General features: G+C 35.9%; 1 protein-coding gene across 2 annotated transcripts in view; it reads right to left on the reverse strand.

Annotated features, from left to right (window-relative positions):
- The window catches only part of WAC (WW domain containing adaptor with coiled-coil), a 54,655-nt gene that overhangs the window by 12,607 nt on the left and 18,117 nt on the right, over positions 1–23,931 (reverse strand). For both annotated transcript variants that reach the window (XM_030444377.1, XM_030444376.1), the window contains exons 4-10: positions 19,446–19,552; positions 18,575–18,690; positions 17,946–18,058; positions 16,209–16,517; positions 6,429–6,674; positions 4,362–4,484; positions 3,238–3,386 (exon numbers count right to left, since the gene is read on the reverse strand). In XM_030444377.1, the coding sequence (XP_030300237.1) occupies positions 3,238–3,386; positions 4,362–4,484; positions 6,429–6,674; positions 16,209–16,517; positions 17,946–18,058; positions 18,575–18,690; positions 19,446–19,552 (1,163 nt within the window). The remainder of the gene's footprint in view (positions 1–3,237; positions 3,387–4,361; positions 4,485–6,428; positions 6,675–16,208; positions 16,518–17,945; positions 18,059–18,574; positions 18,691–19,445; positions 19,553–23,931) is intronic.

Raw genomic sequence — 23,931 nt, forward strand, 5'->3', positions numbered from 1 at the left:
CCACCACTGTCGTAGACAGCAAGATCAGAGTTATATAATAACGGTATCATAACATCTTTATCATAAAGAGAAAAAAATTCTAAAGCACATTTATCAATCTGCTACTTCCTCTATTTAACAGTTCTGTCAATTCTAAAATGAGTAATTAAAAAAAAATCACTTCTAGCTTTTTGCTCTTTGTTTGTAGTGCACACTTAAATTTAAGGTATTTAGACACCAGCAGTGCGATACCTTCTTTTTTTCTGTGAATTTCTGAATTACAACAGGATGAAAAGACTGGGAATACACTAGTGTCAATGTTATAGTAAATGCAGTTCAAGACTTTTCCCCGCCATACTCTGCATACCCTTACTCCTTTTAAAGTACATAAAAGAGAGGAATCAGCTCCAAAAATCAAGCTAACAATTTTAAGACAGAGGGAGAGAAGAAAAATGATTTATGGGGATCCATAAAAATGAAAAATGTAAATTGGCATTTGCAACCATCAAGTTGGTGCAGATGACTAAACAGTGGTCATTATGGCTTAGAATTAATAACTCAGAACTTCATGACACTCAACACTTTGCTTGCAACCACATTGCATGAGCTTTGAAAATAAACCAGATGTGCAATCTTGTCTCATTATGGTGCAGTCTTAAAGAAAAATGAATTAAAATACAGAGATTTCAAAATAGTCACAGTATGCTCATAAAAATATAGATACTTCCACCTTCAGAAGGATTTCTATATATTTATCAATAACATACACAATAATCTCATCTGAAAATACCAGAAATGAGATTCTGCATGCCAGGTCACTAACTACAGGGAATCACAAAGCCCAGCATGTAAGTGTAGATTCTCATATCAGATAAAGCACAAAGTAACAATTTTTTTGAGGAGTGGCCGCCTTGCTGTAGTTATGACTTACACGAAGCTCTGATCAGCTCTTCTCAAACCTGCATTTAGCCTTGAAGTTTTGTTTCTGCTACTGAAAACCTGAGGTAAGGAGTGTGGGACCAAAAGCATAGTCAAGTACATAGCTGGTCTACCCAGACAGATTTGCCCTACTTACACCACTTGGCTTGCCTTCCCTTTCTCTTAAAAGCATGATGTACTGCCACACCACCTAACTCACAGGGATAATGCTGACCTCCACAATGGGTGGATGGCAGTGGGTTCAAGTTCATCTGCGCTGTTCTAGGAAAGCATCTGAAGCAGTGTGGTAAGTACTAAAGAAGCAAAGTTTCTAAAACAAGGCTAAATGTCTGGAGGAAGGAAACATGAGCTGTTCTTCTTTCAAGTTTTCTTTCAGAAAACACTGTAGATAAAAGAATATCCCAAAGGATAAAGGTTTTGCCATGTTTATAAGGTAGCTGATAATGAGAACTTTATTTATAAAGTTGATCTAGATCTTTAGGTTGCAGAGACCAGAACATATCAATTTCCAGCTACTGAGAGTAAACCATTTAAGAAGATTCTTTTTCATAACCTAGGATTTGAAAGTACCAGGCATCTCCCTTCTGTGTTTCAAGTCTGCTATTTGAGAATTTCATTACTTATCCCCCAGCTATGGGTTGTGACCACATAAGATTCAGAATGTGCTCCAAGGACAGAAACAAAGACAACAAGCAGGATTAGTACACATGATGCTTTCACAATTCATTTACCACTGTCAGTCACATCTGACTGGCAGAATCACTTATTTTTCTTTGTACCAATAAAAAAATCATATGTAAGCAAATGAGGCATTTAGACTAGAATGAGGACCACAATCTGTCTTCAAGATAGAAGTATTCCTTAAAGGTATAAAAGGTTCTCTTTTGAGCAGAAAATTGACAGAAAGATGCTAAGCTGGGGGATGAGAAACAGGGATTTTATGGAAAAAAAACACAAAAAACAAAAACCAAAACCAAAGAAACCCAACAACCCAAGACTGATCTTGCATCAAAATCCAGAGTCATGCTTATTACTCCAGTAAGATATTACATACACTGAGCAACATTTTTATAAGATTAGGTTAAAAACTTGAAGGTCTCTTTCTTAATAGAAAGATCTGTACAATGAAGAGTAAGAACAAGGTCCCAACACATGACAAGAGGAAATCTACAGGCGAGGTCAAAATCCTCAACAAGCTTCAGTTTTTCACAGTCAAAACAACAGACCAAACTGCTGTTTTGTTTTTTCTTCCCCCCCCAGCTTGCCTAAAAGATCCACGAGTGCTAAGCTCTGCATCTCTATCACTACAAAACCATCTTGAATGTACACCGCTGCTTTCCACCAGAGGGTGCAAGTCAATAGCCGTGCCTCTAGTTGCCTTTAGTAACAAAATCCTCCTTCATAATATGGCCTTTAGCCCTGTATCTCTTCCCCGACTTGAACAGCAATATGAATCACAAGTCTTTAAACAAGGAAAAACTTAAGAAAAGGTCAAGTTCAACTTGAGTGTGTCTAATTACATCTACTTGTCCTTCTTTACAAGCAAAAAAGAGTCTCTGAATCAGTAAAATTCTATGAACAAATAAGCTCAACTTCAATCATATTTATTCCTTAGTATCACCACTTCTAGCATATGGAATTCTGCAAAACATTTCTCCCCTTAAGTATGACCCACTAGAGGGATCACACCAACAAAATAAGTGAAGAGGACATGTTCTTGACTTTTAATGTTTTCTATTTCATCCTTAGGAAGAACCTTATGAGCTTACTTGTTAGAGCCCATTAATGTTTCCAAGTCATGAATCCAATGAAGGAATTCCAAATAAATATGGCTAAGTGTCTACAGATGGAGAGGAACATCATATTTTTTACCTTGTAAACGCTCAAAACATTTCAGACCAAAATTTGACACCACATCAAATCAAATTCCTTAAGAATTCCTCTCCCATCTAGCAATCTTTTATTGGCTAATGTTTAAAGAACTACATCAGCTGCTGCTTTTGGCCTAAGTTTTTGTTTCCATTTAAGTATGTTGAAATACTGATCTCTTAGTAGTATCTCCAGACAGCTTCTGAAGTAATCACAAGACTTCCCTCAAGAACAAAAGTGTACTAGAATTCTGGTTTTTAGGTATGTGCTGCAGGTATGTACTGCAAGCATGCAGCCAAGCAGTTGCTTTCAGTTGTTTTTGTTTCTATTAGGAAATACAACATACATTTTACAATCCTACCTACAACTGTTAGCACAGGGACATATGACAGCAATAGTTAGTTTACCTGTAATGCTTACTTCCACTAGTGTAAATCAGAAAGACCTTACCTTCTGCTGTGATGATACTGGTGGTGTGGTCATCAAGGGTTTAAGTGGAACGGTGTTAGTCTGAGGCGTGCTTATTCTTGGAGATACATATGATCTTGGTGATGAGGCATCAGATGTTAAAGACATTGGAGACTGATTAGATGGTTGAGCTGTAAAGAAAAAACAAATGTTGTTTGTTTAAATAAAACCATATCCTATATTAAATGTGAATTAGATTTTCTTTTGGTACTTTGTAGTATGCTGTATTAGAGAGCATACAACTTCAGATAGCTGGGGAGATGTTCAACTAAACAATCAAATGTTGAATAACAATCCTAACAAAGACTTCTATTTTCCACAAATCATCCACTAGCAGAACTCAAGGAGAGAAGAAAAGGTAGGATGCTATTATGTAGTGGTTTTTACACACAGTTGATTTCACTGTGATTCCTATTTTAGAGTGCTCAAATCTATTTAATCTAAAGCATGCATGAATGCTACCTGTTCATCCATTCTAAGCATGTACCCACAGTTCTCCCCTTGCCCCCATGTTTAAATTTTTAGTTAAAAACTAGCATTAGCATATTATGTCTTATCTACTCGATAACAACATGACAGCATTTCTTGTTGTAGTTAAAGTTTCTGGCTTTAGTAGTTACAAACCACAAGACATACGAAGGAATACCTGCCTGAAAGCTGAAAAATACTATTTACAGAAGTCCATAAAAATTCCAACCAGACAAATTCTTAAAAAAGAGTTTACACTAAGGCCTCAACCAAGAGTCACAGCTGCATGGTATTACAAGAAGGGTGTTCAAGGAAGAGTTTATTTTATAATGAACTTTCAGTGACATCTAATTAAGGTTCAGAATAAATGGGAACTCACACATATTTCACATTATTCATAAAAAGTTAGCTAATATACAAAGAAGATCCCAAAAGGAGACAGAGAAGCACATTTACTTAGTTGCATGTCAGCTTCCTCCTCTCCAAGTAACAATTTCTTCTCTTTGTAAACATAAGACATTCAACATTCTCTACACTAGATGGCCAAAGACAAGAGAGCTCTAGAAATTTCAACTGTATCAGTCTTTACAAAATAAAATATAACAATTTAATGTAAGTGAAAAGTAGACTCTGAATACCTTGCGTAGACAGTTGTGCAGCTTGAGAAATTAGGGAAGTGATATTGAAAGCAGATGGTCCAGCAGTAAGAATTTTATGGAGTATAGACTGCAGAGAAGCTTGTGTCACAGCTGCTGTTAGAACTAAAAACAAACACTGCATTTTACTGGCAATTATAGAACATCATTTTAAACTGTTCAAACTGGCTAAATACATTTAAGCCACATTTTCTTCCTGATTTTTTTCTGTATCTACAATAGGAAAGAAGTCACCTACACTATTTTTCAGTTACTTGAACTCAATTCATTAATGCTTGGTAAGTCTAACTAAGTCCTTAATTTAGTAGTTTTCTCTTTGAGACATACACACACCAAAAAACCCTTCAGAAAATAACTCTTCAACCTAATCTTCATAGGTCGACATTAATTCTTGTAAACATAAAGAGAACACTTGTTCCATTTGTTATTGTAGTAAGCAGAATGTGTTTGTTGGGTACAGTAGCTACAGTAATTTTTTTAAAAGAAAAAAAGCTGCATCATTTCAAGTAATTAAAGGAGATGGGGCTGGGTGGGAAAACTTCCTGTTCAAGGAAAAAAAGCTTTCAAGTTAAAAATGCAGATGTTAAGTATTTCTTCTTTAAAAGAGGAAGGGGTTTAGCTGTCTAATCCCCAACTCCTCCAGTAAATTTTTTTTAAATCAACTGCTTTATAACTGCACTACACAGGAAGATCATCTCGCAGTATGAGCCAATAAGGACCAGTCTCTGAACTAAGCTTTCACAAAGGTCTACAGACTCTGGGGGATACTTCCTGAACACACATTACCCATATACAAATCTGAAAAAACCGACTCACTAGCACAAATACAGAATTATCTCTGCATCATGTGCACAGTAAAGGCAGTCCTGCTGTGCAAGCTGAAGTCACTCTGCCCACATGGACCTACCAGCCAGGCCCTTGTGCCATCAGAACAATACTGAACACTTGTTCCAAGACAGATGCAGCTGCTGCTCAGATATGGTTATATAAAATGACTGGGAATGAAAATCAGCAGGTTTCTAACAAAGTACTCCTCTCTTGACTGGAACTTTCATTTTTTTTTAACACGAGTAACCATGATACTTCTACTTTTGTTAGTCCAGCCAAATCACTACAGTTTTAATAGCTTCTCCCTGCACAGGAAAAAACATAACCTACTCACTTCAAAGTACCAAATGAAGCCATCATGTTTACCCATTAAAATGAAGTAAAATTGACAGGTTTCCCTTAAAAATAATAGGCATGTAACTGTAAATTTTATTGTTTCAACTTTCATGGTTTGTACTTTTAAAGAAGTTGAAGACAATTAACTCTGGACACTATGAGCAAATGATTCAATCCTCTTTAAACTGGTGAACACTGCACAAGAAGCAAACAAAAAACCCAGTATGACTTTTTTCCATCAGTAACCCGCCACATGCAGATAACACATTAGATAGAATTACATGCAAAATGTAACAACTCTACCTGTTCTCGCAGGAAAAAATACTATAGCTAGTTCTAAAGCTTCTTGAAATAAACTAAGCCCATGTGACAAAAATCTAAGGGACACACCAATTACATGCACAAAATTATCCTGCTAGCAGAATTAGCAATATGCCATCTTTATTGAGAGAGGCTAGCGTGTTCTGTTAAAAAACCTGACAGGCTGTAAGAATTAAGAATCACTAGAAGTTTCAGTATTTGCAAACATGTATTATTAGACCAGCAGCACAAACTACAGAAAAAGAACAATACACAAAATAGAGGAACAAAAAGCTGTACTAAAATTTTTGCAAGAGACGAATGCTGATACAGCGATTAAGTCACCAGTCTCAACTAGACTGCTCACACATATCAGCACCTATTAGCTTAACAACCTCAAATTGGTTAATTTTTAAAAGTTTACAAAAAAAAAAAATCACAGAAACAATCCCCACTTTATGAAAGGAGTAATTTATTAAATTTAATTTCCTTATAAGTAAAGCTTGCATTTACTGCATCTAAGTATCCAATAATATACTAATGTCTGTACATAAGTGATTACAAGCAACTTTAAAGAATCCTTACCTTCATTAATTTTGGATATATCTACACTAGAATTATTAAGCTGCAAGGTGGCTTGCAGAGCAGGCAGCAGCTGTCGAAGAAGATTTGGGTCCTGAAGTAATGGAGGAATTGGTGATTGTGGGACAGGTGAGACAGGAACTGTAGGAGCAGATGAAGCAGGCGCAGAAGTTGGATTCAGTCCAGAAGCAGAAGATGTAGAAGGAGTTGTGCAAGAATGGGATACAGACTTGTCCACAGATGCAGACTCTGAACAGAAGACAGACAGTAATTTTTATTTTGCCCAATATAAACTGACAATTTCTCACTCAATACGCATATTCAGAAGATTAGATGCTTCATTATTGTTACAAGAAAAAAGAACACAACAAAATTCAAAGACATTTGGTATTCAGTGTAATTTATGTTACTTATATTGAATATTTATTAGGAACACACACACACACACACACACTAATTTTCTAATTCAAGACACTAAACTGAAAGCTGTCAGTATTACAAATGGGAACTTTTCCCCCCAATTTTTAGGACAAATGTGGGCCAAAAATTCCTTAGTAGCTTATTCCTTTAATAGTCTACAATTTTACTTATTATTTCATTTTTTTTCTTGGAAAATATACCACAATAAAAACCTTATAGTCCATGAACTTTACAGATAGACTAATGTGTCACATTTCAGGGATGGTATAAGCAATGCTTCATTTATTCAGAGACTACACTACAAGAAGCTATGAAACAAAGACCAAGCCTATAATACACAATCCAGCTACATTGCTCAGGATTGTCAAGCTACTGAGCTGTACTAGAAATGTAAAACAAAACCTGTTAATATCCCCACAGCAGCAGTGAAAAAACATCTCAAAATGTATCTTCCCATAATTAATTTCAAACTTGCTATCTTCTCTTGAAGCATCAAGACCTATATCCTGTATTTTATTAATCTCATTTTAGCAAATATCAACACTTACTATTCAAGGAGATGGTTAGTACTTATATTCAATTATATACACATGATAATAAAAGTTAGATATAAATTGTAAACTGGACTTCCAGTTAATATGAAGGTTTATCATTCATTCAAATAATGTAAAATTTGTTGCACTGAAAGTATTTTTACTTACAATAGGTGTACTATTAGTCACTTCAAACATCCCTCCTTTAAAAAGCCTGGACCACTGTATTTCAGTTTTAGCTTCCCCTTCTCTCATCCCCATTAAATCCCTTAGAGACCCAAAGGAAGCCAAGACTAAGGACCCCACAGCACCAGAAAAGATGGATGAAGCATGGAAAGATGTATATGAATCCAAGATCTCTCACTCTGGATGCTTGGCCATAAGAGTAAAGACCTGGATTTTAAACTCTACTCATACTGGGCAGAGAATGTAACATGGATACTCCATGTTTCAGACAAAACTCAAAAGCTAAAATCAGTGTCTGGAAACTTTTACTTCAAAGGTGTGTTTGATTTTTTTTCCCTTTGGAACGACAATCAAGGTAAGAAAAGGCTGACTTTTATTAAAAAAGAAAGCTGAAAAGGTTTTTATTTTGTCATACTATGTAAAAATAAAATGTTAAAAAAATTGGCAGTCTTAGCTGCAACTTTTGAGACTAATTTGTAGAAGAACCCTTAGCAAAAAAATTTAAAAAGTGAAGTTGAGTAAGTAAAGCAAATGGGAATAGAAAACTCAGTTAAAAGAAAGGGGACTTCTGCTTCCATGCAATTACAATAGGAATAGGCCAAAATAGGTCACAGATACTCCAGAAAAACCTTTTTTAGTTGAGTGGCTGAAAAAACTAAGGCAGAAAAAATGCTGAAGAATCCAAATTTGACAGCTTGCAAGGATGGAAAAGCCAAGACACACAGTGTTTTGATGTTTCAAGCAAACATCCAGAAAAGAGGCAGTTTATCTAGTTCCAAGCTCCTCGGGATAAGAGGTTTGCTTTAAATCTGTAAAGTATGATCATTTGGCCAGGACCTTTCGTAAGAAAAATTTACTAAGAGACAGGAAATATTACAAAGCCTGAAGAGGAAAAGAAGCATTTATGAAATATTTATCTGGTTTTCAGGAACATGTGACTTGAACAGTTGATTAGGTATTAGTCCCCCCCCTGGAACAGTAAGTCATTAGTAAAAGTCTCTGTTACAGAAGTATTGCATATAAAATCTTAACATTACAGTGTTCAAAGTAAATTTATTAAGACAACTGCAGAGACACCTCAAGCAAACAAGAATCTTGCCATACTAAACAAAAACATACAAGGTTTAAACTCCACATAAGGACAAGATACACTAGCAAATTTCAGTAAGGGAATTAAACACAATGGGGCAGGTTAGTACTTACACAAATCTCCCACCCTCAAGTTTTGTGATTAAAAACAAAAGAAATAAAACCCAAAGCAAACAAAAAGCAACAAAACACCCTAACTTAAAAACAAACAAAACACAGAAAAAAAATACTAAGCCTCTACCAGCATTGATTTCAAGACATATTTCAAGTAGTTTGGCTTTTCCACACAGATCATTTTAAGTAAAGAAGCAACTCAGTACTGTGTTAATAATGCACGTAAGGAATACCCAGGCTTCAAACACCACCACCATACCAAATAGCTGGTCATATTTTTCACCTGTGCTGCAATTCTGAACACAAAATAAACAATCAAAACAAAGCTCAAGCTAACAATGCAGTGAAGACAAACCTTAAGACCAGTTCTCGGAATTTACCTATTTTTTTTCAATAAAAGGACTCAAAATATGTCATACAAAACCATGCAACACCAAGAGGTCTGTAAAAGTACTTCAGTTTGGGTGAGCTTTTCTGCTATAAAAATGCAAACTGAATTACACCAAAACAACTGAGTCCAGTTAATTCTTGAATACAGTATGGAGACACTATTCTGTAGCTGTTCTATTGCAGGTGTAATGTGTTAAAATATACCTGTGAAAGATATTTTTTGTACAATTAGCCAGATTAAACACCTAGAGAAAGTGATGTGAAAAAAGGATATTGTAATGCTAGCACTCTGACCTTTTTGGTTAATGTTACAGGACTAATAATTCAAATATTATGATAGAATAAATCTCTACAATCACATCTAGCCGTACATCCTATTATAACTGTATTGTTAAACATTGTAGAGGATGCAGAGTACTATGAATGCTGAGAACATCACTGCACTTCACAGATTAAGTAATATACATTATTAAAAGTGAAATAAAGGGTATAAACTTGATTCTGCCAAAAAAAGTTCTGAAAAGTATTTGTGGAAATACAAGCATTTCTTGTTTGTATTAAGTAGCCTGAATGGCTATTCTCTACAAAGGGAAATTCCATTGTGATTAGAAAAAAATTACAGCCTACAGATTAGTTCTGTATAGTCACAACTTCACTACCTTAACTTAAATCAACCTATCTTATTTGATGTCTTCCAGACTGGACGTTTGATTTTACAGAAATAAATCCAAGAAATACAGATAAAATGAAGCCTCTATATATTTATACATACGTTTTCATATAATATAGTTGCAAAGGGAAAAACTGGTTTAATTTACGATGCTGTACAGAATTTGCAAGTTTCACCATTAAAGTTAATACAAATAGTCAAAACTCCTCAGGATGAAATGCTTGTTTCACAAAAATCATCAGATATCACTGTGGTGGGTGCATTTCCCCTTATTTTTCCAGAAACAGAAGTAGGAAAACTCCCTCCTTTTCTGATCTGTTTTAAGAGACCTCCATTAGAAATTATGCCATGCAGTTAAGTTTACTTTCCAACATTTATACACTATTTCCCAGTTTCTAAAACATTTATTAGGATTTTAAAAAAATACTTAAGACTTATAAAGTCCTCTAATTCTTAAATGCATTTGTAGCCTCAACTGTTATAAAACACAGTCAAAATGAATGCAGCATACTGAGAAAACCCAAACTACAAACCCAAGTCCTTTAGTTTTACAACTCTGATACTCTAATCTCTACACCAGTATCAATGTAAATTCATGTTCATAAACAAACTAACTACAATATGGTTGCAAAATAAAGCTTTTGATTGAATGGCAGTTATGTGTAAGCCTAACCCAAATCATTAATATACCCATCAGACTAATTTTAGGCCTACAACTGGAATTTTACAAACATAAAATGCAAATTCAGTTGGTGTCTTATATAAAACAATAAAGAAAAGGTAACTGTGCTGCAAAGGCTACAGAAGTCTTACACTGATTAAAGTTGCTTGCTACTGGACAGGGCAACTCTGCAGCCTCAAATAACTCAACCTCTTAAAATTTTGGAAAGGGGCAGGAAAGGGGCAGGAAAGGGGAAAAAGAAAATCATACCAAACAGAGACCACATCCTGCAGCAATCTTTTGAACTGTTGCAAATATTAGCTGAAATGTATGCTTTAACCCTTCCTCTGAATAAAGATTTATTTTTTTTTTTTTAAATATGACTTCGCACCATTTTTTCCATGCTAAGGTAAGCATAATGAAGTTCTAACTTCTTAAAAAAATAATTTCCTTTGTTGTGAAAATATGAAAATACAGTATGCTTCCCAACAGTCATGTAAACAAGCAATTAGATACAGCTTCCATATGGAACTATGGTATAAAACTAAACAAGTTTCTGAACCATCACCTTTATTGATAAAGAAAAAAAATAAGCAAGAAATTAAGACATTAAAAAAAAAGGAGGAAAACAGGTAATCGGAAGGCAAACCAAACCAACTAGGAGTTGAGACTAACAAAGTGAAGAACCATGAATCCATTTTATATTAAGATCGAGGAGGAAAAGAAACCTTTTCTTAATTGGAGTTATTTTTAAATTATTTCTATCATTGGATTAGGAAAGACCTTTCTATTCAAAACCTGCTCTGCTGGGGTGTGACTTGCAATCACACCTTTTGCATAAAAAGGAAAGAAATCCAAGTTATCATAATAGCATAACAGTAGATGTCTCTGACAAACGTGTTTTTGTTGAAGGTTTCACAAAGAGGTATCTGGACTACTGAAGTAAACTGGAGGGTACTGCTTCTCCCAGCAACATCATGTCAAGTCAGAATGGAAAAATTACATTGTGTATTTCCAGGAAGTATGAATTCTTTTAATAATAAGGCCAAGTAAGCCTTTCAGAAAAAACGCCATGGATCATTTCCTGCAGTTGTGCCACATTAACTACAACCTAGAGAGCAGAATGCAAATGCTTCACTTCTCAGAGTTTGAGGGGGCAGATTAAATTGTTTTTGAATCTTGTTGTCACCAATCTCTGCCCCTCACGATTAGAATCCTCATTCCTAAGCAAACAGCTAATCCATGAGTGTATCTCATTATGAGAGACAATTATGACAATCTATGGTTAAAATTAATCAGACTAGGTTTAATGCAGAGGGATGAAAAAACTAAGTATTTTAGCTATTCAGCTACTCCATTTCAAGGAATCACTCTTGACACCAACACTCCACCCCTGTTGTGCTTCACTTTGTTCTACCTGCTGGAGTCCTTTAAGTACCTGTTCCTAGCACTCGTTCCCTTCTTGCCCACGGTGTACCAAGTTATTCAGGCACATTGGTGTGACAGAGAAGTGCACAGGGAAAAGAGAAACAAAAAGGGGACAGGAATTTTTTGTGCAATAACTTTTTTCACAGTCCTCCTGACAACATACTAGTGCTCCCTATGCAACAAATAGCTTAAAATAGTGTTATATATATATCTTGCTCTTATTCTGCTGCATATATGGGCAGATTTATTTCAAAGATCTTTTTAATGACAGTGAAATTAGCTGCTACTGTTGACCGGATAATTCCTCAATTATCAATGTGAACCTTTGAGTATTCCAATAGCTTTTAGTACTGATGTAATCTTTTAATACCATTTATAACAAAATCAACACATTCAAAGTAACTCAGATCCAAGACTACAATGTAACCCAAGCATAACCCAAGCACCCTATCGTGAGCATGAGTTGCATCCTTGCTAGGAACACTCATGCAGGTGTGCTCTGGGGGAAAAACTGCAATACAAAATTCTCAGAAATCCAGTGCCATATTGCCCCATAAACTTCACCTTTGTTTTACCAATTAAACTACCACTACCTAGAACACTGAGCTGAACTGCTTGATTTACCGATGATTAAGAATCGTAACACATTCATCTGTGCTGAAGTACCTTAAGTTTACAGTCCACCAATTAAGTTCTCTGAGCACTGACAGTCACATTTATTTATTTTTTTTTTACAGTTTGATGGGAAGACATTAATCCACACCAAAATATATAAATATTTAAAAGTAATGTATTTTGTAAACACATTTGGCTAAACGAAATGATGGCACCAACAGTAATGGAGTTCTTAAATATATTAGAATTATATAAAATACAAAAAATTCCCTATTTTTTTTTCTGATTTCGATTACTCTAGATTTAAAACTGAATTGTCCTGTTTTATCTCTGCTGCCAAAATAAATGTAACTCAGCAAACAAGTATGAAGTACTGGAAGAAACCCCTAACAGTCTCGCTAGTGTAATTTTTTTCTAACCACTGTGTGAATTAAGTAACATATTTAAACTGCAATATTCAGCCAAAGAGGATGCAACAATACTACGAGCAAGGTTAATAACTGACTGCTAAAAACTAGCAAGTGTTACAAGGAAGAATACCATAAGGTGAGAATCAGATGAGGAAGCAGCTCAGCTGTCACCGACCAACTATTTTAATCTGTCAGCCATCATCAGGGTCACAACCCACCCAGCATTGTACTAGCCAGCTTGCCAAATTTTGTCAGAAAAATTTGAAATTACTGCTGCACTAGAAACAAAAGTGCTGCCTGTTAGGATTTGGAAGAAAGATGTGAGAAGTATCCTACAGACAGACACACTGTTAAGATACGGACAATACATTTCATTCAGTAACTGAATTAGAAATAAGAAAATGTGATGTGCCCTACAGATAAAGCAGCCAAAAAGTAGGAAAAGCAACCCCACACTTTACCTGCATAAAGCACTCACAGTGAGCACAAACAGAAGCAGCAGATTCTGACTGGAACATTCAAACCAAAGGGTAGAGGCCAAATAGTTCCCCAGGAACTCTCCACTACTGCCAGCCATTGAGGGCAGAGGACTACTGCTAACAGCTGAGCTATAGTTCAGCCAGGGATTTTATTCAATCTCCTTGTGGGACTACAACATACCCCTGCAGCAAAAGAGATTGAGCTGAAAAAAGCATTGTTGGGTTTTGTGGTTTGTTTATTTTGTTGTTGTTGTTTTGCTTTTCACAACTATTACTGCATTAAAAAATACATACTAAGAACAGAACTATTAAAACAGTGGTACATACCTGCTAGCATAAGGCTGCCAGCAACATATTGACAAGAAGCAAGAACTCATTTAGGCAAGGACTACTGCACACACTATTCAGTCATTTGGATCAAGCTATTTTTTTATAAGCAAAACCCATAGATTACCTGTTTTTAGAAAGACAGAGGGATGGTACAACTAGTGAACAGAAAAAAGATCAAAGGCTGTTTGCTTCACTAATGTAAAAATAAACCCTCCAAACTATTTTCCAATTTTCAAAGATAATTTTAGAAGATTGTTCAAACTTGGTGTCTTGGGATATGTTTTTTTTTTTCATTTTGTAGACTACTGCACACCTGTAGCACTACACACACAGAGTCATCTGAGGGAAAATTACGTTACAGAAGCACCCCATCTAAAACCATCCCAATGCATAGCACTGCTTCCTACTTCCTTTTAAATTTAAATATATAAAATGCTTCAGAAATCATACTGGTCAACTTTCTTATTAAAAAAATTTTTCAACATTAACAAAAACAGAGTAAGGCAAAACTACTGAAAATACACTTTCAATGATATCGTAATATAAGCTGCACTGATTTTTTTCTAGGTTTTTTTTTTTTTCTGGTAAGAAAAGAGGCATTCAAACAACACCTGAGGACACATTTTCTGGAATAAGTATTCAAAGCTCAACATCTATTCTAATTCTTCAAATACTTACTAACTTTCTGTAATCCACCCTGTCTGAGGTTCAGGAAGTAATTTATTTGCTCACAATGAAGTGCACTTACATCAACGATGCAAAAGTATTACAGAGTATCTATCCATTTAACCAACTTTAAAATACCTACACAGGAATACAGAAATTAAGTGATTATTTAAAATGGAGTATTCTATGGTAACACGGATTCGAACGTAAGATTTGTAGTGTCAAGAACCACCCTGTGTGAATATTTTGATTATGCATACCCAATTCTTTCTTCTCAAATGATTGTTGACTGTAAGAAATTAGAACTCCTTGAAGCAATTGTCACAGTGGGAAATTCCTTCAATTGCAGAAAGTTTCAGATGCTCAATTTAAGTGGAAAAAATTAACAAAGGCATTCAGTAAACAGGGAAAGAATATATCCACTTTGAAGTCTGATCACATGCTGAACACGGACCAAGTACATGCCAGAATTAAGTAATAATAAGGGTTTTCTTTAAGGGTATTTTAAAGATAGTAGTGAAAAGAGAGAGGATACTACAAAGGAGAACATCTGACATGGATGTTTAGCACTGTTCTGTCTATAAGCACATGAAACCGGAACCAGAGGTTGAACTGAAGCAGCGTAACTACAGCGTTCCACACAAGACCAATGCAGAAACCAGCACATCTTACTGCTTGATTTACTGGGCTGGAACAGAAAAAGCCTTGCTGAAAATCTCCTGTTTGTCTGTAGTTTATAGTCAACAGCCATGTACCAGGTCATGTATAAACTGCAGTCTCTAGAAAAACATACAGTACTTCTTAACATGCACAATTTTCTTACATTGCAGTATTTGCCAGTGTATGCTACTGTTTGGATGCTTTGGATGGCCAAGTGCAGTGCACTTATCTCTATGTAAAAGCTGAAATTCCTTAATAATGAAAACTGGAAGGCAGGAAAGCAAATGCAGAACTAACACCAATGTCAGACCCAAGTCTTGTTAGCCTTCTTTTTAGCGCTGCACTACTGTTCTGTTAAAAGATAGACTTGCAAATATCAACAGGGCAAAAAGTCACCTTTCAAAAGAATTATGTATCATACTAATAAAGCACAATTTTAAATTAAAATCAGACATGTTTATAAAAAAAAAAATTACTTTTTCCCCTTCCAAAGCCCTCAAAATAGAATTTTCCTATGAAATTTCCTATGCAATTTTACCAAGAACTCAACTATGCCAGATTATCACACTATCACTAACAACACACATCTCCACTCTCTCAGTCTTCTTGAGCTCTTTTACCTGAATGATGAAGTAAATTCAATTAAAATACAGCCTTTTGAAAGGTCGCAAACAACGCATAGTAAAGTCATTATCTTTGCTTGATGACTCTAAATGTTTCTGGTAGACATTATACAGAAACAAACTTTCAACAGCTTTAGAACTGAAGATCCAATATATCACAAGAGAGATCAAAATGGAAGAATGGCTGTTATTGTCATGTGTTGGTTTTCTGTAAGAATTGCATTAGTGTTCACTGCAAAGTTTGACACTGGCACTCAAAATGGTAACAGCAATTCATAAAATACAATGGTCAAAAATTACTTTCAATACTGCAGCATCAATGTGAAGCTGTGTAAAATACAGGAAACACAGTTTAAGGGAAATAAACACATCAAAAGAGCAATTGGGTTCTAAGCACACACAATCATCAAGGTAAATATCTTTTAAATTTTACAACTAGCATACTTTGAAATAGCAAAACAACTTCAATGTATCATCTTAAATACTAGAAGGAATGTAATTAGACATACCTTTTCTCTCTGTTTTCTGTGCAGGGATGGAAGATGTGGATGTAGGCAGTTTTGATAAAGTAGATGCTCCATTAGCATCAAAGGATTTCTTTGGCTGGTGATCAGATTGTAGAGAAAATGGACTAGGAGGAACAGTGCTTGGGGCAGCAGTTGGATGAACCACTGGTTTGATGGGATGCTGTACTGGAGTAGAACTACTGTGAGTCTCTGCTCTTGGCAGTCTGTAGTCTCTGTCATTGTGCCTGCTTGTTTGAGATAAAATATTCTGTGGGAGCATACTACTGGCGTCACTGGAATGCTTGTCCTCCACTTTTTTCAGGATTCCCCAAGTAATGATGCAATAAGAAAAAAAGATATAATTAGAAACACGTCTAAAATTACAGTGACTTTGATTAATACAGCTGCACTTCATCAATTAGAGTTGATGTAACTTCTTAAGATTAAAAAAAGTCTCAAGTAGATCAGCATCAAAAATGGGAAAATTTAATTCTACTCACTGACAAAATGCATTTTCTTTGACTTTTGCTTGATTTAGAGTTCCAGCTAAACACAGTGCTTTGATGAAAGGCTGCTTTATAACAAGCTTTACAGTCAAGCTAATTCAAAAATCTCCTAAAAAATCTAAATCAAAATCTCTTATTTCCATCTTATATTTAGCATTAAAAGATAATTTGTGTGATTTTTCTTTTGTTCATTCAATATCCTGAACATGGAGTATAATTTAACATTCCAGCCTTCGAAGAATTCCACTTCAAGTCTCTCAAGTGCTACTACCAAGAATTTACTTTCAATTGAATTAGTTTGAGAAGACTATCTAATAAATGAGTGACTCATCTGCATTTGCCACATGATGACAGACTTTAAAATATGCCACACAGGGACCATACCAAGTAAACACAGAGGCATTCTTTTTATTGAATCTTAGATTTTCACCTATCACAAAACAGTTACTGCAGTATGCATTTCTGCTATCTTTTTTGCAGCATTTGGTTTATTTCAGCATATGCAGTGTGCTTTGACATACACAAAAATCCCAGTTCTTTAAATCTTTGCCTCGTCAGTCCCACGCAGCAGGAGGGTGGGAAGGAAGACAAACTTTGTCTTCCACCTTTAACTCACCCTAAGACCTATGCAACAAATTCACTGTATCATCAACATACAGAAAGAATCTCACAGCACTATTTTCCAGAAAAAACTTGACAAAGACTGAAGTTAGGTATCAAGAAAAAAAATTCCAAATAACAGTAATTCAGTGTTCAGGAAAGGCTTTGCTAAAAGCATAGTAGAACTACACTTCCAAAAATGTACAAAAGTCTGAAAATCCTCATGATATAATCCATTAAATTAGCTTATTATTTTCAGATAAGAAATGAAAGTTTTAGACAAGGCTTCTGCAACTGTATTTTTAAGCTCAGAATACAACATTGACAGGTCTCAACGATTACAACAGTCCAACTAAAATCAAAAACCGTGCAAGTTGTTTTAGTAACTACCTAATGCTGCAGTAAACACTGCAAAAAGGAGTAACATGAAACGCATTAAGCAAGCGATGTACTAGGAAAGGCTCAAACTTATTTGAAGGAATAACATTATGGAGAGCTGCCTCTGCCACCCACTTTGGCTGTTTATGTAAAAAGGCAAGAAAAACAGCTAAGGGAAGGGATTTTTTTTTAGCTTGGAAAATAAAACAGTGATGCAAACAAGAAAATAATATATTACTGTAAAAAAACCACATACTTCCACTGGCAAACCCACTGGCAGCTGTCGCCTGCATCACCTCTCTTCTGTAATCCCTATCTTTTGGAAAACTGTTAACTGACATTTTGCTTGCTTCTTTTTGTCTCTGCTCTCTGAAAAAAAGAAAACACAAGTTAAGCAAGAACTTATATCATCTAATAATAGAATGTTTTCTGTGGGTCAAGTTGCATGGGATGAATGAAACTAACCTAAGAGCTTGCTACAGATGGAATAGTCAAACTCCAGGCATTGCTACCGGTAGAAGTAACACACATTCAAAAAAAAAACCAAAAAACAACGAACCAAAAACCCAACCAAGCAAACAAAGAAGTGAACAAACAAAAAAATCCAAAACAAAACAAAAAAAAAAAACAAAAAAAAAAAAACCAACACCAGAAAAACTAACCCACAACAATAAAAAAACAAAACCCCAAACCAACCATATTTTCCCCTTCTGCTCTGGATCATGAAAGGATAAAACTGATGCCAGAGGTCATAGAAATTAGGAACACAGAAGACTTGGACCACAATCTTTTATAGCAGTTAATCTATTAGATAAAAATAATTACTCTTAAATGAGCTTAAGAATATTTGTTCCTCATACAATGAACACAGACACACATTTATACCTTTCCAGCCACTCTTTTGGTTTTTCCCATTGTGAAACTTCTGTTCTGCAGTTGTAGTAGTACTTTTTGCCTGAGGAGCTGATGTGTTCAGACCAATCATCTGCAGAATCGTAAGCCTTTAAAATAAATACAAATAGTGTTGAACAACAGACAACTTGAGAATTTTAACATACCAATTTAAAAGTCTCCACTGTTTTTAAAACTACTTGGTGTCCTCGTGCACCCTTATCACTGCTTTCCAGTCACACTATCTCTAAACACCTGCTTCATTTTGTTAGGTTAAAGGTGTGACCACTACACTGCATTCTGCAACAGTTTGCTCTGTTTTGATCCCATCAAACCTGAAACAAAAATCTGATGATGTGTTAAGTGGGATACAGTAATATCAAGATTGGTTACATAGTTTTCGGCAACTTAAAAGTTCCAAAAATTAGTCATTTCAGAATTTTTCTATACTTCACAAATCTATTTTACTGTCAGTGCAATTTTTAACAAACACCATGCTAACTGCTAAAACCTGGGATAATCAGGTCTCTGAAATTCACAATATGTAATATATCTTAAGTAAAATCATACTGTCTTTTCTACATTTATCGACGAAGTTCATACAAAATATTTCTCTATATACCTACTTTAAGTAATCTAGTATTTTAAAATTCAGCACAAGTACCTCAGGTTTTAATGATTATCAATTAGAATAATTTTACAGCATATAACAACTGCAGTTTGGGTTTACAGAGTGTTCATAAAATAAAGACTGATGTTGGAAAACTCAGTGAAGCAGGTAATGTGTATGTCACCTGTTTTAGACAAAAACATGCCATATAGTGTTGGGTTGACAAAGGCTTAAATACTAATCACAAATACTCACTGACTCCGAAGTTTTGCTTGGATTATTGCAGGGATTAGAAGAATGTGAATTTGAACTATGAAGAGCACTGTGGTTATGTGAATTTTCTTGCGGAGAGTAACTGGTCCCTAAAGGGAAAAAGACAGACTGTTCACATGTATGTCCTCAAAGGTATTAACCATCTGCATTCTAAGGAGTAGGGAAGAGAAAGGAGAGGGGAGAAGGCAAGCTGTCTACAGACAGAACCACAGCCTAGTTCAGATGTAGAAGTATTTCAAGAGACCATACAACGAACTCTTTTTCACACAGCATAAAGCTCACTTTGCCTTTCTAGTTACAATTATGCATTATGTCCCAATAGTCTTACTCTCAAACTTCATTCCACTACAGACAAACAAGTAGCCTTTATATTTTTCGGTGGTTGGAGGAATCCTAACATGTCAATTCAGAAATCAAGAGACATTTTCTCCTCAACATTAGGTTGGAAATTTTAATGGGTTTATCAACAGCCTACACAGTTAAAGACATAAAATTAGGTCTTCAGTTCACCAGAGCAATGCTGTTTTCTTAATCCTTTTGAGGCTACTAGTAACTGGTTCTAAGTAACCACTTAAGTTTATGCACAGAGATTAAATTAGTTTTCCTGCACCTCAGTCTCTGCAGCATAGCTATTGACATCTAGAACACCAAAACCAGCATTTCTCAAACCACCTGCTTCTGGCCTCCCTCACAACTGCTTCTTGAGGTAACCCAATTTTCTTCCTTGCCATGAAAACACACAATCACAAAAGAACAGCTGGGAAATGAGAAGGGAGATAATTCTTAACGTCTCGGCCCTTATTTCTAAGCACAGAAAACCTCCTCTATTGTTCTTTATATGATTTCTTCTTCCTAAGTTTCAAATGTTCACACAAATCACATAAAAAAAAAAAAAAATTCTTACACGTTTCAGGGAGAAACCTAGATATTTCAAAGGCTACACAATTTCTTTTTTTTTTGACTCTGCCAACTGAGAAATTTCTAAATACCCAGGAATACTACATCAGGTACTACTAGCTTCATATACTGCACAACAACATCTATATATGTCATCAAAGTGCTTTGCAACATGACCTGGTGGAAGGTGTCCCTGACCATGCAGAGGAGTTGGAACTAGATGGTCTTTGCAGTCCCTTCCAGCCCTGGCCATTCCATCATTCTATGATTTTAAATGGCCAAGACTGTACCTTACAGGCAATTACAATACAGAACAGTCCACTGAAAACGGACTGACAGGTGGGAGTGAATGAAGCCATTACACAGATACTTTTTTCAACTCTACTGAGAGCCACAAACACAGAAGATGACGAGCTTTATCATGGTGCAGAATGAGAGAATATAATGCATGTTCTAGCTTCTGAGTCTTGTGACTACACAAGCATTGTCAAAATCACTTTTTCAAACTTCTTCCTGTCTTTAACTCTGCAAGTTAGAAATAGAGCACTGCAAAAGCAAAGAGGTACACCCTGACTTATCTGTTTAGTACCCTGCAAAGGTTAAAGGTTGATTTACACACGAGTTACTGCAACCCTGAATCTATTCCTATGTCATTTTGGCTAAAACCGTATGTCATTCTCTTTAAGGACCTGGAGGTGGGAAAAAAAAAACCAAACAAAAAACCACAAAAAACCAAACCACACAACAGAGCCTCATCCACACATACAGCCTTCCAAAAGCAAGATAACCAGTCCTACGCAAGAAGTATCTTTTATGCTTCATGCTCAGAGCCAAGAGGAATGATGTCCCAGCTTGTCAAAACAATACTGACATCATCACGTTTGTGATGCACATGAATAGCAAAAAAACCTGAGCTAGTGTATGACGTGACTGCAGGTTATGTACATTAGAAAATTCCAGAAACTAGACATTAGTGTGTATTTATAAAAATAGATACATTTCATTCCCCTAATGTAATTATATTTCTTCAGTACAAGACTGTAGTCCTCAATCAGTAACACCGACAGTTGTAACATTTTTTTTAGACACCAATTATGGAGTGAAATAGATGAATTATATTTTTGCATTTCTCATTCTGTTAACAGTCTTTAATTTACTATACCCTTTCCAAACTCTGAGACAAAATCATTACAATTTCTTCATTTATTTCTGTACTTTGCTTAAAACAGACATAATAACTCATTCCTACCATGAGGTTAAATTATCTCCCTTTTTAAAGTAAAAAAACAAAATGAAAATTTAGCAGATGGCTTGTTTGAGCAGTTTGATATTAGTCACTTCAAAACTTTGAAAAACACCGAAGTAGTTATTTCACTATAATCCCATACCATGGATTCAGTAACACTACATTTTGTTCAATGCTCAAGATGTTGTTGGTGATTTTTAAATACTGTAGAGGTCTAAATACACCACTATAGTGAATTTAATCTAATGTGTTTTCCAAATATAAGAGACAACAATGTATTAAAACCAAAATCCTTTAAAGGTAACTGTATCCAACCCATAAACAAACCCCTTTGCTTTCAACCTCAAAGCGGTCTAAGAGCTCAGTAGCATCCCCACCATTTCACACTGTTCCCTGATACCCTGGTTCCCAGCACCAGTACTGAGTCACAAAGCATCTCAGAGCAAGTATCAGAGAGCTGCAGCAGTCACACCCACCTACAGCTGGCCCCGATAGTAGAAACGCCTACAATGTGCAGTTTCTTCCTAAGTAGCCTCCGGGTCTCTTCACATGGAGCTGTGACTCCTCCCAGCAGAATTCCCAGGCTGCACACCCACGGACTGCCCTGAATCAGGGATCCTGCCCTACCTGAGCTGGCCTCAGCTGCATTAAACTGATCATGGCTGCTCCAGAATACTGACTGCCACAGATTGCCAAGACAAGCTATGTGGGATTTTTTTTTACAAGGGACAACTGTAACTACACACCAGATGGTGCCTAGGACAACAGGAGTGTAATTACAGGTGCTTGTTCATACCCTTTCCTCCATTTTGTTTTATGCCTAATACAGGTTTACATTTGGATCCAATACTGAAATTCAAATGAATGAGCATACGAAAAAGTTGCCAAACTGATATTTTCTGCTCGGAAACTTTCAAGATGGAAGCAGGTGATGCTTTGGAGAACAAGTTTTAGGTCCTTCACACAAGGGCTTAAAGATCAGAGGTAAACAACCATATGACCAAATTAACCACATACTAAAACCTTGCTTCCTCAGTATAAAAAGACACATACTTGCATAGCAGTTACCTAGGAATTCACACAATCCAGGCCGGCAAGCATTGCCAGCTCAGGTTGCCAGGGGAGGTTGCTCAAGATGTTTAAAAGGCCACTGAGTTAAAATGGTATGCACAGAGCAATGTGCAGTGGAGGTCTACCTCCAAAAAGAACAGAGTTCCCCTTATTTGTGTGCTAGCTTTTTCCATTAGCAAAGCCTAACCCTGAGTCATTTTAAGGTGGCTAATGTCCAATCAGCTCTGTGTCTCCCAGACACAGACTCCCTGGCAGAGTAGATCATGAAAACAGGATTACTAAGATTAGTCCATATCCCAGAAACAGGCCTGAGAAGGTAGACAACATACTACCATCACTCAAGATACTCTCTCACAGCACATCTCACCAATCCTATTTTCATCAAGCGTTCTGATTCTCCTCATTTTAATCATTATTTTGGAAGATTCTGTTAAACCTAGAAAAAGCTATTCCTAACTGGAAGATGGCCAAGCAGCACTACAGCTGTATAAAACTGTAGTGTTTCAACTGTGTGAGTAGGCCTTCACTAGTGCTATTTCTGGTGACCAGAGGGTCAGAGGACAGGTCAGAGTCGAGGCTCAATTACTGTAACTATCTTCAAATGAAAGTCTTTCAAATGAAAACCACATCTTCCTCACTAATGCATGAAAATCAGCAGAAAGCATGAAAAGCATGGTTCTGGGAACCAACTCAGAAAACAGGCTGTGACTTAATGCCTACCTGAGATCTAAGACTCTGCCACACCAAGACTTATGACTGCTTCTGTTAAGTAGTTTCCAGATTCACAGTGCTAAAATTGAAGACAGTCTGAACTGCAGCAAGGCTCAACACTATCCTCAACTTGGAGAACAGATATAACATAGGCTTAAATAAGATTATTCTATTTTACAAGTCAGCTTTCTCTAATAATTATCACGTGTAATTTGTATGTCCATTAACACCACTTCAACTCTGTGAAATTAAGAAAAATTGAAATTTTGAGTTAGTTAAGGATCAGATTGCAATCGATTGCTCTTCCTTTTTCCCTTCCATCTTTCAAGAACAAGAAAAGTCTCTATTTTCCAAAACCTCTACACCTATACTAGCAACTACAGCATCCACTTAAATACACATTTTCTTGCTTGATTAGAAGAGTCAAATACATCACCTTTAAATAATTAAAACTCTCTTTAGCTCATACCATTATACAGTATCATGAACATAAAACCTCCAATCAAAATGTACAGATCAGGACACTGGGACAAACTGGAGTTA

Source organism: Calypte anna, chromosome 2 (genome assembly GCF_003957555.1).
Source record: "Calypte anna isolate BGI_N300 chromosome 2, bCalAnn1_v1.p, whole genome shotgun sequence".
Taxonomy (NCBI): Eukaryota; Metazoa; Chordata; class Aves; order Apodiformes; family Trochilidae; genus Calypte; species Calypte anna.